General features: G+C 49.7%; 1 protein-coding gene across 2 annotated transcripts; it reads right to left on the bottom strand.

Moving 5' to 3' along the window:
* Positions 1-15,634, bottom strand: Pygm (glycogen phosphorylase, muscle associated). 2 transcript variants are annotated; one of them, XM_051193724.1, is made up of 20 exons: positions 15,318-15,634; positions 14,218-14,319; positions 14,066-14,144; positions 13,883-13,986; positions 13,473-13,604; positions 12,088-12,199; positions 11,913-11,995; positions 11,408-11,551; positions 11,003-11,095; positions 10,658-10,804; positions 10,356-10,519; positions 9,882-9,996; positions 9,137-9,238; positions 8,661-8,808; positions 7,601-7,659; positions 7,353-7,494; positions 5,684-5,891; positions 761-895; positions 534-600; positions 1-422 (listed from the first exon to the last, which is right to left on the bottom strand). In XM_051193724.1, exons 1-20 carry the CDS (start codon positions 15,558-15,560, stop codon positions 273-275), a joined length of 2,529 nt encoding a protein of 842 aa, XP_051049681.1. In that variant the 5' UTR covers positions 15,561-15,634; the 3' UTR covers positions 1-272. The 2 variants fall into 2 exon arrangements, with proteins under 2 accessions (XP_051049681.1, XP_051049682.1); XM_051193725.1 differs by lacking the exon at positions 15,318-15,634 and adding an exon at positions 14,680-14,834 and having other exon boundaries at positions 14,218-14,317.
* Between the last annotated feature and the right edge of the window lie 1,844 nt (positions 15,635-17,478).

Below are 17,478 nucleotides of genomic sequence, written 5' to 3'. Positions count from 1 at the left end.
TAAGAAAGCTCAAGGAGAGTCAATTTATTGGGGAGTGGGTGCACTTGGTCAGACCCCATTCATAAATAGGAGGGGTAGGATATTGAGGAAAAAGAAGGGGGCAATGTTCTTAGTCACACTGGGCATCAGGACCTAGAGACTGGTAAAAGAGGGTTCCAAAAAGGGAAAGGTAGAGTAGTAATTCCAGGGGCCCACCCTCTGTATGAAAAGTGAGCCTGATCCCAGGAATTGCAAACAGAGTCAAGGGCAGATGTGGGGTCTGGTGTAGGAGATCAGATCTTCTCATCCGGGGCTGGCAGGCGCTGGCGAGAAGGTTCTACACCCCAGATCTCCCGGGCATATTGGGCAATGGTTCGGTCACTGGAAAACTTGCCAGAGGTGGCTATGTTCCTGATCACCATCCGTGTCCACTCTCTTGGGTTCTGAAAACGGGAAGGGAATCTCTAGTTTCACTCTGCTAGCAGGCTGGCCCCATTCTTCTCCATCTCAGCCAGAGTCAAAGCTGGGCCAGCCCCTGGCCCAAGGCCCCTCACCTTGTACAACTCACTGACTTTATCCTGGCATTTAATGTACTCCTCATAATCTGCAAAGACTTTAAACCTGGAGGAGAATGGAGAGGCCAGAACTCTGTGAGATTAAGGGTCAAGTCCTTGGTGCAGCAGACAACTGGAGTGAATGAAGCTGCAACCCCAGGCAGCCTCCCACCCACCCAAGCCATTGTTCATCCATGAGCCTCCGTGCAGCCTGCTAGCCAGCTCACCGGTCATGGTGCATGAGCATGTTGACAATGTCCTTGAACAGGTCAGGCTGTTTGGGGGAGAAGAAGCCGTTGCTCAACTGTTCGATGATCTGCCGAAGCTCAGGAATTCGATCATAATACTCCTGGGCATTGTACCTGCCAGAGCACACCTGTGGTCAACTCCCTGCAAAGGGTCCCCAGCTTCCCAAAGAAAACCTGGGAAGACCCGAGGCTCAGGTCCTCCACAGTTGCCACACTGCACTCAGCTTTTCTTCACCCACTTTGTAGATGAAGATACTTAGGCCCAAAGGAGTCAGAAAAGACAAATCTGGGGCTGGGGAGATGGCTCAGTGTATCCATGCACACATAAACATACACCTATAATTTTAGCAATGGAAAAAAAAAAAGAGACAAGTCTTGGCTCCAGGCAAGGACAGTTTTTTCCAATGGCAGAGAGCTTTCCAGGCATGTGGGAGATCCTGGGTTCCATCCAAAACAAACAAATAAATAAATAAATAAAATCTTCTTCCACAATCCCAAGCCCACCTCTGGCAGGCATATTCTCAGGGGTGACCCTTAAACTCACATAATCAGGCCAAGCTCGTTGTAGGCCAGTGCCAGCTTTCTCTCACTTTCAAGGTAACATCCATCCACCTGCTGTCTTAACCCTGCCACAAAGAGCACTTTCCCTCCTTCTCTGGCTCACTGTCCCCTTACAGTCAACAACAGAGTTCTTCCACAGTGACCCCAGGCCCTTGTGCCCTACTTTGTGACTCTCCTTGCCTGTGCACAGCCTCCACACTGGCACCACCCAGTTCTCTGCAGTCAGAATTTGTCTGAAGTCTTCAACACCCCAGATCTCATTAAATGCATCTTAGGGCCAAGAAAACAAAATCTGGAATTTTCTTTCTTCCTTTGGCAGTATCTTGCCACATAACCCTGTCTGGCCTAGAATTCTCCAGATATACCAGAATGGCGTCACACTCTGTCCAATGTGTGGGAACTAAAGGTGTGTGCCACCATACTTCACTGCAAGTCAGGAATTTCTAGGAAAAAGCCCTTTCAGCAGCAAATGCCAGCTCTCCTTTTTTTTGGTTTTTCAAGAGAGGGTCTCTTTGAGTTGCCCTGACTGTCCTGGAACTGGCTCTGTAGACCAGGCTGCCCTTGAACTCACAGAGACCCACCAGCCTCTGCCTCCCAAGTGCTGGGATTAAAGACATCGGCCACCATTGCCCGTTTTTCTGTTTTGTTGTTGTTTTGGGGGTGTTTTGTTTTGTTTGTCTCTGTGTTGGGGATGGTGAGCATGCCTCACCACACATGTGGAGGTCAGAGAACAATCTAGGTGGGGATCATCACCTTTTGACCTTGATTCTGAGACAGCTCTCTTTGGCACTGTGTAAGACAGTTAGCTGGCCTGCCAGCTTCTGAGTCTCCTGTCTCTGCCTCCCTTTCCCTACAGGTTTGCTGGGATTACATATGCTTGTTGTGCTACTGCTTTTACATGGGTTCTGGGCATCCAAACTCAGACCACCAGACTTAAACACCACAAGCACTTTTACCTATTGAGCCATCTGCCTAGCCCAAGAACTTTTTTTTGATCCACAAATATTCACCTTCTAATATTAATCCAAAAATCTCTCCCCCACATAGAGAACAATTTGTTTAGCATACTACATACAACAGTGGGCTGGGCAGTGGCTATAGCATAACTTTTTTTTTTTTTAAGATAGGGTCTCATTATATAGTCCTGGATATTCTGGAATTTTCTGTGTAGACCAGGCTAGCCTTGAACTCAACACTGACCTTCCTGCCTCTGCCTCCCAAGCGCTGGGACTACGTGCAAGAGCCATAACATCTGGCTTACCTAATAATTTTTTTTTTTTTTGGTTTTGTTTCTCTGTAGCTTTTGAAGCCTGTCCCAGAACTTGCCCTATAGACCAGGCTGGCCTCGAACTCACAGATATCTGCCTGCCTCTGCCTCTGGAGTACTGGGATTGAAGGCATGTGACACCATCACCATCAGGCGCAGGCGCCTAATAATTCTTAAGGGAATAATCAGATTGATGGATAGGGTTGCTTACTGTAGTAATGTTTACAGCAACTGGTCAGTTGGAACTGGTTACAATACAGCTGGCTGGGAAGCTGGAGAAAAGCTCAGCCTTCAAAAGTTGCTCTTTCAGAGGACCTGGGTTCAATTCCCAGCACCCACATGGCAGCTCACATCTGTCTGTAACTTCTGCTCCAGGGGATCCAAGACCCTCTTCTGGCCTCTGGGTACTACCTGAACATGGCATACAGACATATGCAGGCAGAAAACCCATACAAATAACAAAATAAAGGCTAAGAAAACATTAAAAGCCACAACAGTAACAAAACCAATAAGGCTTGGATGTAGCATAGAACACTAAATAAACATTTACAAATGGTAGGGACTGGTATGGTGGTGCACATTTGTAATTCCAGTGCTCTGGGTGGAAGCCAGAGGAAAGGAGTTCAAGGCCAGCCTAGGCTACATGAGACATGTGAGATTATGGATGCCCGTTATTTTCTTTGATGTTTTATATTTCTCATTTTTGTTGTGGTGTGTATGTGTGTATGTATGCATGTGTTTGTTGAAGCCAAAGGCAGACATTGGATGTCTCTTATTTCCTGAGGCATGGCCTCTCACTGGGCTCTGAGTTAGCAAATTTCAGCTAGCCTAGCTGGCTGGCTTGCTTTGGGGTTTTCCTGTCTTTGCTATGCCTGGCTTTTATATGGATGCTGGGGAATCCAAGCTCTGGTCCTCATAGCAAGCACTATCTAATGAAACATCTCCCAGCCTTATATTTTTCTAGTTAGTGACCATGTAGTGTGTGTGTGTGTGTGTATGTGTGTGTGTGTGTGTGTGTGTAGGTCAGAGGTCAACTTTGGGTGTTCCTCAAGTTCCTTGCATCTCTGAGACAGGGTCTCTCACCAGCCTGGAACTTGCCATGTAGGCTAGGTTGGCTGGCCTCTTTTCTCTATCTCCCTAGAGCTGGGACCACTTTTGGCTTTTTATGTGGGTTCTGGAATCAAACAGGCATCTTCATGCTTATGGTATAAGTGGCACTTGACCAGCAGAATTATTCCTCATCCCATGTTATTCTTATTTAAAATTTTCACAATGCAAGGGCTTAATGGTTAAGAGTACTTGCTGCTGTTTCAGAGGACCTGAGTTCTGTCCCAGCATCCACAACAATTGGCTCACAACCATCTATAACTCTAGCCCCGGGAGGTCCACACCTTCTTCTGGCCCCTGCACACATGGAGTACACACAAACAAATAATAATACAAGTAAATCCTATTTTTAAAAAACACATTTGAGCCTTTAATCTCAGCACTCAGGAGGCAGAGGCAGGTGAATCTCTGTGAGTTCAAGGCCAGCCTGGTCTACAGAGCCAGTGCCAGGACAGGCTCCAAAGCAATACAGAGAAACCCTATCTCAAAAAACAAAAACAAAACAAACACAAACAACACAAAACAAAAACACATTTGAACTGGCTAAATGACTCAGCAGTTAAAAGAATACTTGTTCTTTTGAGGACCTAATTTTCCAGCACCTAGCAGCAGCTCACAATCACCTATAATTTGAGTTCCAGGGATCCAACCCCTCTTCTGGCCTTCAAGGGCACCAGGCATGTATGTGCTATGCAGACACACATTCAGGCAAAACACTGCACATATAAAATAAGTCTAAAAAAGAGAAGAGGTCTATATATGTAGCTCAATATAGAGTGTTGCCTAGCATGCCTTAAACCCTGGTCCAATCCCTAAGACTACATGATGGCACAGACCTATAATCCCAGAATCTTAGAAGATGAGATAGGAAGAAAGCTGAAGTTCAAGACTATCCTGGATTACACAGTAAATTAGAGGGTAGCCTTTACTACCCAGAGAGGCTGAGTCTCAAAAAAAATACACATTTATACTGCATAGAAAGACCTTGCTTCAGCTGAGCAGTACTAGCTCACACCTTGAGGCAGGTGACCTCTAAGTTTGAGGCCAGCCTGGTCTATATGGTAAGTTCCAGGATAGCCAGGATTACATAGAGAAAGCCAGTCTTGAAAATAAATAAATAAATAAATAAATAAATAAATAAATAAATAAATAAATAAAAGAAAGACTTTGTTTCAAAAAATATGTATATGGGGGCTAGAGAGATGGCTCAGTAGTTAAGAGCACTGGCTACTCTCCCAGATGACCGGAGTTCAATTCCCAGCAACTAAATGGCAACTTACAACCATCTGTAACTCCAATTCCAGGGAATCCCATGCTCTCTTTTAGACTGTATAGGTACAAATAGGCATGCCATGTACAGATACACAGGCAAACAGAACATCTATGCACATAAAATATTTAAAATATACATATATATACTTATGTAATAGAACTCTATATTATCTAGGTACACAACTATAGCAATCACGCACTTAAAAGGCAGGGCCACAGGGATTGTTTGAGCCCAGGAATTCCAAGAACAGAGTTGAGTCTCCATTTTAACCATAAATAATTAACTAAAACTTAAAATGTAGTGTCAAGCTTGTTATGCTAGCACATGCTCTTAATCCCAGCACTGAGGCGGCAGGCAGAGCTCTTTAAGTTCAAGTCCAGTGTAATACCAAGAAAGTGTTTGCTTAAGATAAGCCTTTGTCTCTTTCTGCCATGGTGTCCAGATAGAGAGTCAATGATTCAATTTTACTTCCAACGTCAGAACGATATTATTATATCTTTCATAATTTCTACTTTCTTTTCCTTCTGTCCTGTTACTTCCTTTTCTTTAACCTTGTTTGCCACAAGCTCCCTTTTAAGTTTTCCAGAATTCCCCACAGGCAGTCCTAAGATGTTGCACAGGCTGGCCAGCCTCTCCCAGCATGCCTCTTGACTGAGAACCATGCACTCTGGTGCTCCTGACCCCATACCCATACCCTCTCTGGTCCATCCTTTCCACGTCCTCCACCCGCATGCCGAAGATGAAGAAGTTCTCCTCCCCCGCCTCCTCTGCCATCTCCACATTGGCACCATCCATGGTACCGATGGTCAGAGCCCCGTTGAGCATGAACTTCATGTTGCCAGTGCCTGAGGCCTCGGTGCCCGCGGTGGAGATCTGCTCTGAGAGGTCAGCAGCGGGAATCACTGCAGAGTGGCAGTAGGAACACAAGGTCAGTCCCAGGGACAGCCCTGGCAGTCTGAATTGAGTCCTAGACAGATTCAGGCACCTCTATACCCCAACCTCTGAGATTTTAACATCCCAGTCTCTCACCCTCAACCCAATGCTTTTCATCAATTCCAACCTGAACCCTGCCCTCCAGTTTTTGTGGTTGCTTTTTAATAGTGTTTCATCATATAGCCCTAGCTAACCTGCAATTCACTATGTGGACCACACGATATGATTTTTCTTTGCTATATTTTTTGGGTTTTGTTTAGTTTCCTTGTACATGTGTGTGTGGGGTGTGTGTGTGTGTGTGTGTATGTCTGTGTGTGTGTGTGTAGGGTATGTGTGTGTGTATGTCTGTGTGTGTATATGTCTCTGTGTGTGTGTGTGTGTGTGTGTAGGGTGTGTGTGTATGTCTGTGTATGTGTGGAGGGTGTGTGTATGTCTGTGTGTGTGTAGGGTGTGTGTGTGTGTGTGTGGAGGGTGTGTGTGCGTGGGGGTGTGGGGAGGTGTGATGTGTGTGTGGTGGGGGTGTGGAGGTGTAGGGTGTGGGGGGTGTGTGGGTGGGTGTGTGTCTGTGTGTGTGGGTGGGTATGTGGTGTGTGTGATATGGTGTGGGGGGTGTGCTGTGTGTGTTGGAGGGGTATGGGGTGTGTGTGTGTGTTTTCCATCTTATTATTTTTAAAATAATGTTTTTATTGTATTTTAGTGGATAGGCATTTTGTCAGCTGTTAGAACATTATTTGAAGGTGTGTGACTTTTGTTTATATTGTACTTGTTCAACTCTGTAAAACTGTGTTGCTGTGCCAGAATAAAACACCTAGTGGTCCTAATAAAGAACTGAATGGCCGAAAGCGAGGCAGGAGCAGGGATGGGCGGGGCTGGCAGGCAGAGAGGATAGAGGAAGGAACAAAAAAGAGGGGGCAGAGATAACAAGAGGAGGAGGACGACATTGGTGCCAGCCGCCCAATCAGCCACAGAGTGAAAGTAAGATTTACAAAAGAGAACAGGAAAAGCCCGAGACAAAATGTAGATGGGATAATTTAAGTTAAAGAAAGCTGGCAAAAAAAAAAAAAAAAAAAAAAAACAAGCAATAATAAAACTCCGTGTGTGGTTTACTTGGAAGCTGGGTGATGACCTCCCCAAAGAGCCAAAGAGTAAAACTTTAAATAACAGCCAGCATGTGTATGTACCACATGCATGCAGTGCCTACAGAGGCCAGAAGAGGGCATCAGTTCCCCTAGGACTGGAATTAAAAAAGGTGGGCTACCATGTGGGTTGCTGGGAATTTAACCCAGACCATTTTGAAGAGCAGCTAGCTCTGAGCCATTTTTCCAGCCCCTCTAATTTCTTATTTATCCTGACCTCAGACCAGGAAAAGCTAGCTTGCCTCCTCTAGGACTGAGCAAGTCTGAGCTTCATGCAGCCACTGTGGAACCCACCTTTCTCAGCCAGTGAAACTCGGTAGTTCTCCAGGAAGATAACTCGGAGGCGGTCTCCCACGGCAGGGTCATGGTTGACCACATCCCCAATGGCAGTGATGAGCTTGATAATCATCTTGGCCATGTGGTACCCAGGTGCAGCCTATGGGGCAGCCTGGGGTCAGCACTTCAGCACTCCCACACCTTGATTTTGTGACCGCCCAGGCATATGTTCAAGCCCCAGGGCCAATCTGCCCTAGGTTTCTCACCTTGCCTCCGATCATCACAGTCCTTGGAACTACGAACCTATTGGGCTCCCTTTTGATGCCTGTGGAGAAGAGAGCCATCAGGGGTGTTCGCCACTAGAGGCAGCCAGGGCTAGGGCTGGGACATGGACAGTGCTTGCCTGGCCTGGTCACTTTGTTCTGTGTCTGTCAGGTCTCCTTCTCTGAACCTCAGTTTGTTTTGTGATGTGGGGTATGATGGTTAATGCTGTTAATATGAAAAAATCTAGAATCCTGTTGGGGAGGGAAGGCAGGCCTTTGGCCATATCAGTCTTGATTATATTAATGGATGTGGGAAATCATGCCCATTGTGGGTGGCACTTTTCCCTGAATAGGGGATTCTGTACTGTATGAGAGTGGAGAAAGTAGGGACACCAAGATGGTTTAGCAGGTAAAGGCCCTTGCTGCCAAGTCTGATGACCTGAGTTCAATCTTTGATACACAAAGGGAAGGAGAAAACCAACTTCTGAAAGTTGTCCTCCTCCACAGGCATGCTGCATCATGGCAAGCACACATACACACAACATACAATAAGTAAATGTAAAGTAAAATTTATAAAAGAATGGAGGCTCTGGCATGATGGTGCATGCCTTCAGCACTAGCATGCAGAAGACAGAGACAGACAGATCTCTGTGAGCTCAAGGACAGCCTGGTCTACAGAGTAAATTCCAGGCAAGCTAGGACTACTTAGTGAAGTTCTGTCTCAGAGAGAGAGTCACTGGCATGCATAGGTTAATCCATTGCTCTCACTCTATACTCCTGACTGTAGATGCAGTGTGACTTCTTGCTTCAAGCCCTTGCTGCCTTGACTTCCCCACAGTGACAGACTGTATCCTAGAACACTGAGCCAAATAAACCCCTTTCTCCTTCATTGCTTTTGTCAGGGAATCTTATGACAGCAATAGGAAATGAAACTAAGATGTGGGAATAACACCACATGCTAAGGGTAGTCACCAGACTCCAGGAGACACTGACCCAGCCATTGGTGGTGCACTGGGAGATGCCCAGAGCTGGGGATTCAGTCAGGTGGGTCCCAGCCACTCACGGTTATACAGGGTGATGATGTGAAGGCAGTTGAGAAGCTGGCGCTTATATTCATGAATCCTTTTCACCTGGACGTCGAAGAGAGAGTTGGGGTTGATGTGAACTTTATATTCCCTCTCGAGGTATGCAGAGAACTTCAGCTTGTTTTCCTGCAGATTGAGGAGACAGAGGGATCACCAGCAGGCTTCAGCTTCCAAGCAACAACAAAAAACCCTGTTGCCCCACTGTTTTCCAATAACTCAGGCCCAGGAAAGCAGATGATAGGCAGCTTGCCAATAGTACTTCTCTCAACCCCTGCACCACAGCAGACATTATTAATCTATGCTGGCATTCTCTCAATGATAGTAGATGCTGCCTTTCACCACTGATTCTCACCAATGGCTGAGTCTGTTAGGGGAGATGGGCTCTCTAGCTGCTACTCCTATCCTCTCAGATGCTAGCCCGGGTCCAGGAATCCCAGGTTGCAGTCCTCCCCACCTGTTTCACTTTGGCCACATCACGGATAAAGGATTCATCATCCACATAGGAGAGCAGTTTGCGCAGCTGGTCCAGGTCTGAGATGTACTCCTCACCAATGCGCTGTGGGAAGACAGCTTTCGGCTAACACCACCCCATCCTGGCTTCCCTCCTCCAGGCTAGCTAGATAGACTCTTCCACCTCGAACTTCTCTTCCCAAAGCCTCCTAGCCAGAGCACTGTAAAAATACATTCGTCTTCCTCCTACATTGACTAACACTGAGCTCTCTGGTGGCTGCTCCACCAGACCCAGCAGGCTTCCTGACCTCCAGCCTTCCCACCAGATATCTGCCCCGTCAAAGTCTCACTTCAGATGTGACAACATTAAACTGAACTCCACCAGGTTGGCCTCTGTAGCCAAGGCCTCCATTAACCATAGGGCAAGCTTGTTCAAGTAAGAAAGCAGTGCCTGGCCAAGTGGTGGCACATACCTTTAATCCCAGCACTTGGGAGGCAGAAGTAGGCGGATCTCTGTGAGTTCGAGGCCAGCCTGGTCTACCAGTGAGTTCCAGGACAGGCTTCAAAGCTACAGAGAAACCCTGTCTCAACGCCCCCCCTTCATCCCCCAAAAAGCCGTGTCTCTTCCTCTAGTGGACACCAGTCTTGGGAACAGAGTACAGGACTGTAGCCTTTGTACAGCGAACTACCCACTGGACTGTCTTGTAGTGACCTGTATCGATCCTATCAGCCATACAGTGACCTCTCACCTCAGCAATGACCTCTGCCAGCCCAGGGTTACACAGGACCAGCCAGCGACGAGGGGTGATGCCATTTGTCTTGTTCTGGAACTTATGAGGCTCCAGCTCATAAAAGTCCTTGAAGCTGCAGGTTGGGATTGAGTGAGGGTCACCATTCACCTCTGCAGAGCCCTCCCACCCAGCCCCCTACTTTATTTTTTTCCTGAAAGAGGCTTGGATGCAGGTACAGCCCTGGGTGCTGCGGGTAAGAGGGGATCATCTGGAACAGGATTGTACCAGAAAGGGGCTAGTGCGTTCTAAGAATGTGTCACTGTTGACTCGGCGTTATGGATGCTTCCTACTAAAACTGCCCTGAGTGACAACAGAGTGGAAGGCTAGAACTGACACACTCAGGGGAGGGATCAGCCTGGGAGACCCTGTTTGATGCCTTGGGAAGGGGCAAGGCGGAAGAGTAGTGTGGGCGTGGCTTGTGGAGAGGCTCACATTGTTTTCTTGAGGATCTCCGAATGGATGCGAGCCACACCATTGACTGCGTGAGAGCCAGCAATGCACAGGTGTGCCATGTTGATGCGCTTCACTGAGCCCTCCTCCACCAGTGACATGCGCCGCAGTCTGTCTACGTCCCCAGAGAATGCGGCCGCCACCCGCTGTATGCCCAAAAGAGTCCAGAGCTAAGACAGGATCCCCACACAGGAACCTTAGTCTCCAGTCCCCCGCCCCAGAGTCAGCCCATAGGCCTCCTGACTTCAAGGCTGAGGGCCCACTCCCACACCAGCCCAGCTCACATTAAGGAAGCGCTGGTTGATCTCGTAAATGATCTGCAGGTGCCGGGGCAGCAGCGTCTCCATGAGGTGCACTGGCCAGCGCTCCAGGGCTTCTGGCAGCACTGTGTGGTTGGTGTAGGCACAGGTCTTCGCTGTCACATCCCAGGCCTGACACACAAGGAGGGAAGTCAAGAAATGCTCTCCACAGGCTGTGTAGCTTGCAGCCCCGCCAGAGCCCAGCTGGGTTTCAACCAGCTTTCTGGTCCATAGTCCTGGTTCAGCTCCCTATTGTCCTTCCACCTCACCCTGGAAAGGAGACCCTGGAGGCAAAGTGGCTCCTGTAAGAGTGAATAGAGTGGAACCTACCTTGTCCCAATCCAGCCGCTCCAGGTCCACCAGGATCCTCATCAGCTCAGGGATAGCTAAAGAGGGATGGGTGTCATTGAGCTGGATGGCCACCTGTGGGGATGAGTGGGAAGTCAGGATGGATTCTAGAGCAAGACCGTTGTGAGTGCTCCTTGCCCCTTCAGAGCCCCTAAAAGGCCAAATGTAGTTCTGTGCCTGGGCTGGGGCTAGGCACGGTGACAGCTGGAGTAGGGTGCAGCTGACTGAGAAGGCAAGCTAGAGTGTTATGTCTGGTGAGGGAAGACACTGAGCAAGCCATTCCCCCACACTCATGCAGCCTCCACGCAACTGTGGAGTGAGGCTGGAAGGAGGCGGCCATGGGACTTAAGAAATGGGGAGACAGAAGCCTTCGGGCCAGCAGGCTACCTTATCCGGGAAGGCATCGAAGTTTGTGCGCACAGGGTCGCGGCTGCCAAACTTGGAGGACTTGAAGCGCCGGATGATGTCCTGGAGGGTGGCAGCCACCACAAAGTATTCCTGCTTCAGTCGAAGCTCCTTCCCCTCAAAGAACTAAGGGAGGTACAAGGCAGAGCATAGTTGGGATGACAGGGTGTGAGGCCCAAAGTTGCTGTGGGTGAGACCAGGAGACCCCTACTACACTATGTCCCAAACCCTAAACTGACCCCATCTTCTGGACCCAGGAGTCTTTGCCCCACCAACTAAGGGCAGTAGATGGTATCAGAAAGACATAGATGTTTCCCCAGGGAAACAGCTCCCAAGAAATGTCATGCCCCACCCCTCCCCTGGGATTCGAAGGATCTGATAGGACACATAGGGACAGCAATACAGTGGGACTAGGACAGTTGCAAAGGTCCCCACCCCCAGCAGCTCCCCTGTCCCTCTCCAGCCTCCAGACTGAAGGGCAACGCACGTTATCATTGGGGTACAAGACACGTGAGATGTTCTCAGCCAGGTTTCGGTCCAGCACAGCCTGGATGTAGCCACCAACATTGACTGAGGAACAAAGTGGATTGGGGTGAGGCTGGGGCTGGGCATGAGCCACACAGGGCTAACTAAAACGGCTAGCTACCAGCAGAGGGACTCACAGTCCTTGAGGTTGAAGTCATTAGGTGCCTTGGCCGACCAGAGCCGCATGGTGTTGACAACGTTGTTTCGATACCCAGGCACAGGTGTGTCATAGGGCATGGCCAGCACTACCTATAGGAGGTGCCTGAGTCAGAAGCTGGACAGGCCACCAGGGTCCCGTCCTGAGAGCAGTGCTGGAGTTTGGTTTGTGGGGCCTCCCCAACCAAGAGTTAAAGCTCAAGCCACAGGCACTGAACTCTGCCAGTGCCTGAGGCAGACTGTAGTTTCAACACAGAGCTTACTAGCTAGGTTACCAGGAGCAAGCTGTGGAACCTCTGGGCCTCATCTATAAAAAGAAGAGAAGACTGGTCCTACTGGTGCAGGCCTGGAATCCCAGCCACTGGAGAGGCTGAGGCTGGAGTATCACAAATTCAAGACCTGCCCAGGCTACAGGGTAAGTTCAAGGCCAATCTGGGCAACTTAGTGAGGCCCTGTGTCAAGTAAAAGAAAGAGGGCTGAGGATGCAGTTCAGGGTAAGACACTTGTCAAGCAGGTGCAAGGACTGTACACTCTTTGGCACTGCAGAGAAGTAAACAAGACCTCTCCAACATCCCCACTGGACATCCCAACACCTGCCTCCTTAGACTGCCATGAGGGTTATGGGAAGGGAGTGACAGACGCTGAACCCCAAGTGGGTCTCTGTTGATGGCTACTCCACAGCCTGGCCTGATCATGTGAGAGCACACTGGACTCAAGAGAGGGTTGGGGGAACCTGGGTTCAAGATGCCAGGGTCACCTCCAGAGGACTGCCTGGCCCTGAGGTATTAACACCCTCAATGCAGGTGAGAGGGACAATGACCCCCATTACCCAACCCCACAAACACCAGGTTGAAAACCAAAGGGAAGCAGACAGGTGCCAGGCTGCCGGAGCACCTGGCATGTACAGCAGCAGCACTGACTGGGCCCTAGATGAAAGAGCAATAAACATCATTTCTGAAGGTCTAAGGAGCTCCGTGCAGCCAGTTCCACCCCAGAGGCCTCATTTCCTCTCCTGCTTCCTTCTCTGAGCTGTTGTCTTTATCAGGTCCCCAGCACAGCAGACAGTTGCTATGCTAAGTCTTGTGTTGGAAACAGGAGCTGGCCAGGGCAGCATTCTGGGGTAGCAGGGACAATTCCCTCCTCCTTCCAGGGTTGACACTGCCTGGCCTCCCTGATAATCCTAATATCTCCCAGCTCTGGCTATGTGACCTCTTATCCTCTCTGAGCCTTAGTGCCCTCCTTTGTAAAATGACAGTAGGTTCAAGAGCCTTCAGCCTGTTCCCCGTGTTCTATTTTTGCTAGGAGCTCTCCTCCCTTTTGCCTCTCACTGAGTCCCCCCAGAACCTGTACCCATCTTCCTCTTCACCTGTGTGTCCACCCACTTGGCACCCTGGCTGGTGTGCTCCACTCGGCCATAGAAGTGTACAGGCAGCGTGAACTCAGGGCGGGCCTTCTCCCAAGGGTTGCCATAGCGAAGCCAGTCATCAGCCTCTTCCATCTAGAGGGCCAATGGGAACAACATAGGCCACATGAGTTGCAGAGACTCACGTATTGTACTGTGAGTGTTGGAACAAGGCAGGAACAGTGCCTTGGCTTGGTGAGTCATTCAGCAGGACATAGTATGTCCTAAGCATTCCACAGGGGTGGACCACCTGTTCCGGGGGTCACCAGCTGGCTCTGAAGCAAAAATGTTTGTCTGGGGGACCTGGGGTGGGTTCTGAGTGTATCCAGAGGTGGATGACCAAGTGAGGGACCTATGGGGTTAGGGCTGCTCACCTGCCAGCCCCCACAGATCTTCTGATTAAAAATCCCAAATTCATAGCGGATCCCATAGCCATAGGCAGCTAGTCCCAGTGTAGCCATGGAGTCCAAGAAGCAGGCTGGGGGTACAGGGAAGTGGGTATCAGGAATCTAACAAGAAGGGCTCCTCTGCCCCACCCCCACAAGCTGTGTACTCACCTGCCAGGCGGCCCAGGCCCCCATTACCCAACCCTGCATCCTCCTCGATCTCCTCCAGCTCCTCCATGTCCAAGCCCAGCTGAGAGAAGACGTGGCAGCGGTCAGGCCAAAGTGCCAGCATGGGAACCCCCAACCTAAAGTGCTTCCCCCACCTGGTAAGTGGCCTCATCACAGGCATTCTCCAAGGCCAGGTTCACCATAGTGTTCTGAAGTGTCCGTCCCATGTAGAACTCCAAAGACAGGTAGTAGATCCTCTGCCCAGAGACAGGGAAGAGGGGTCAGGGCCACCCACTGACATTCACCCAGGCACAGCTGAGTCTGGACCTCGAAGCCTCCTGTCTTATTTGCCAGGCTCCAGCACATCTCATCTCTGTCACCAATTCCTTTCCCCCTGCTCAGAAGAGCCACTCAGATTTGGGGTCTAGTAGACAAGAAAGGTGTTGGTCCCTATATTCCTTTGAAATGCCTTTCCATCTGGCCTCAGTTTCCTCTTCTAGAGAAGGAGGCTGGCCAGGCCTGTCTCCGGAATTAAGGTGTTTGTGAGAAGTGGTACCCTTCTGAAGTACATACCCCTCCTAATGTAGCCCATCAGGAAGTCAGAACACGAGAAGCACCTCTGAGTGCTCCCCCAGAAGGCATTGCCAAGGCCCAGAGGAAAAAGTCACTTTCAAGGTCACACAGTGACTCAGGGCTGGACCTGCCATCTCCTGCCCATGCACTGTTGTTGCCTTCACCTCAAGCCTCCATCCAGAGATGAACAGAAGCTTGAAGATGCTGAGGGTGCCCAGTCTCCCCATTTCCTAGGTCCCGTCCTGCCCCTCCCCCACTCCTGTTGTGGGGTTTTAGTTTCCTGACATTTACCAATGACCCTACCAGACACTTGATACCTGCTGCCCCAGCTGCCCCAGCCTTGCCTTGCCTGTGGCACAAGCAGACTGTGCCATGCACACATTTGATAATATGTCCTTCCATGCCAGGTCCAAACTGGGCAACAGGGGGGATACATTTCCTGGCCCCCAGCAGTCCCCTCCAACCTTGTCTGGCATGTATCTAAGGAGCTTGCCTACCCTGAGCACCCTGGGTCTCCCTCCTCAGTATTCTTTCTGTCCAGCACCCCTAGATCCTCCATCCCCAGGATCCTAAAACAGCAATTTAGTTTGCTGTAGAGAACTTGGGCCTCAGGAATAAACAGCTCACTTCCAGGCCTCACTCCCAGCTCATTTCCCACACAGGGTGTACCCTACTGTAGCACCTTGGGGTCCTTTTCGTAGTAATGCTGCTGTGTGCGGATCCAACGTCCCACGAGGTGGTCTCGCACGGTGTGGGCCAGAGCAAAATAGTAATCTCTCGGGGTTGCCACATTTCGGTCCTTGACCAGGGTGAAATGCAGGTGGCGGTTGAAGTTCTTTTTCAGCTCAGACACATTCTCCACTCCGGCTAGGCCGCGAACACTGATTTGCTTTCTCTTATCCTGGTCTGAAAGAGGTCTGGACATGGCTGCAGGAAGGCAGGCGGGACTAGACAGACTGACTTGGCCTCGGTGCCTCCAGCCAGGGAGTGGAGCTACTTGGCTGTGAGGGGATTTAAAGCCTGGCTCAGGGCAGCATGACACGCCTCCCCGGACATGGGAGGGTCTTGGCCTTGAAGCTCAGGGAGCTATTTTGGGGGCAAGTAGAGAGAAGAGAGGAAGGGAGGGAGGAATAAGGGAGGGGCGGGTTCACAGCTGACCCACTTCTTCTAGGTTTCCTAAGCCTTCTTCTGGCCTCTTGCTTTTGGAGGATTGAAGACAGGATACTTCAGAAAGAGCTGGACTACCTAAAACATTCTGTTTGAGACCTTGTCTGTGATATTATCCAATCTAGGCTCTTTGTCCAGCAAAGACAAAAGGTAGGACCGGATTGTGAACCCTCCTTAAAGAGGTCAAGGGGAGCCAGGTGGTGGTGGCGTATGCTTTTAATCCCAGCAGTTGGGAGGCAGAGGCAGAAGCAGGCAGATCTCTGGGAGTTCAAGGCCAGTATGATCTACAAAGCTACACAGAGAAACCCTGTCTTGAAAAATCAAAACAAAACCGCCCAAAGGCCAAGGGGTTGTCACAAGTACAAGACACATTCTCCTTCCCACAGAGCAGCAGGCTTGCTTGTGACACTTGTCTCGAATGCAATGCCTTCTACTTCTGTAGAGCTGGACATAGCCATTCCTCACCTGGGTGGGACACCTGTGCACAAGTGAAGTCATGTGCTTGGGCAAAAGAAGCTATGAGCTGAGAATGTGCTGCTAGTTCAGAAGCAGGTGGACAGCTATGAAAAGGGAGGCCAAGGGTCCTCTTTCAGAGGACACAGGTTCAATTCCCAGAACCCACATGGCAGCTCACAACTGAATCCGACATCCTCACACAGACCTTATGTGCAGGCAAAACACAAAAAGAACATAAAATAAAAATAAGTTAAATAAGAAAATAAAGAGCAAGACCCTGTATTGCAGGGACTGCTGTGGGGAATGATGGATGCCTAAGACAGAGGGCCACTGCTTTCACCCCACCCCCACCAAAGCACAGTGCTCTGAGCTTCCTCCTGTTGCTGTCCCTCAAGGAGCTCTGAAGTGACCTTTTCCAGAGGGATAGTCAGGTTACAGGACAGCTTTGGCTGAGGCTGCAGCCTGAAGCAGGGGCTACTGGGAACTATAGTCCTGTGGGTCTGCATGGGTGAGACAGCATGCAGTTCATGACACCTCCAGGTGCAGCCTCAGCCACAGCAGGACCATAAGTTCATCTTTTCCTGTTTTTTATATTTCTATTTTTTTATTTTAAGGGTCTCACTCTGTAGCCCTGGCTGTCCTGGAACTTACTATGTAAATCATGCTAGCCTTGAACTAAGAGACCACATGGCCTCTGCCTCCCAAGTGCTTGGGCTAAAGGCCTGTGTCACCGCACCTAGCCAGGAGTTCAAGCCTTGTTTGCGTTACAAGTGTTCAAGGCCAGCCTGAGCAAATCACTGAGATGCAATCTCAAAATAATATAAAGAGGGCTGGGATATGGCTCAGTGTTAGAGCATTTGTCTGGGACCTGTCCTCACTTTCTAGTACCACCAACCCCAACAAACTAGCCAACCCCTGGATACCAGCACTGAGGTCTCCCCATGACCCACTGCTAAGTGGGTAGGTGACTGGAGGCTTTCTCTCCTCCTGTTCCCACCCAGGCTATACAGTGGACAAGGATTTTGTGTGCTAGGTCCTGGTCCTGTGACTTCCAAAAGCCTATTCTGTCCCTTTCCTCCATTTCACCTCTACAGCCTAGTCCTTCAGACTCTCCCTTCTAGACTTCAGCTGTGTTTGCTGCTCATATACTATCATGCTGTGTCCTTAAGCTGGTTGTTTTAACCAGCTGAATCCTAGACTCCTTTATCCAATGTATATAT

Source organism: Phodopus roborovskii, unplaced genomic scaffold, assembly GCF_943737965.1.
Source record: "Phodopus roborovskii unplaced genomic scaffold, PHOROB, whole genome shotgun sequence".
NCBI lineage: Eukaryota > Metazoa > Chordata > Mammalia > Rodentia > Cricetidae > Phodopus > Phodopus roborovskii.
The sequence above is the reverse complement of the archived record's forward strand: the minus strand, read 5'-3'. Positions and strand labels throughout refer to the sequence as shown.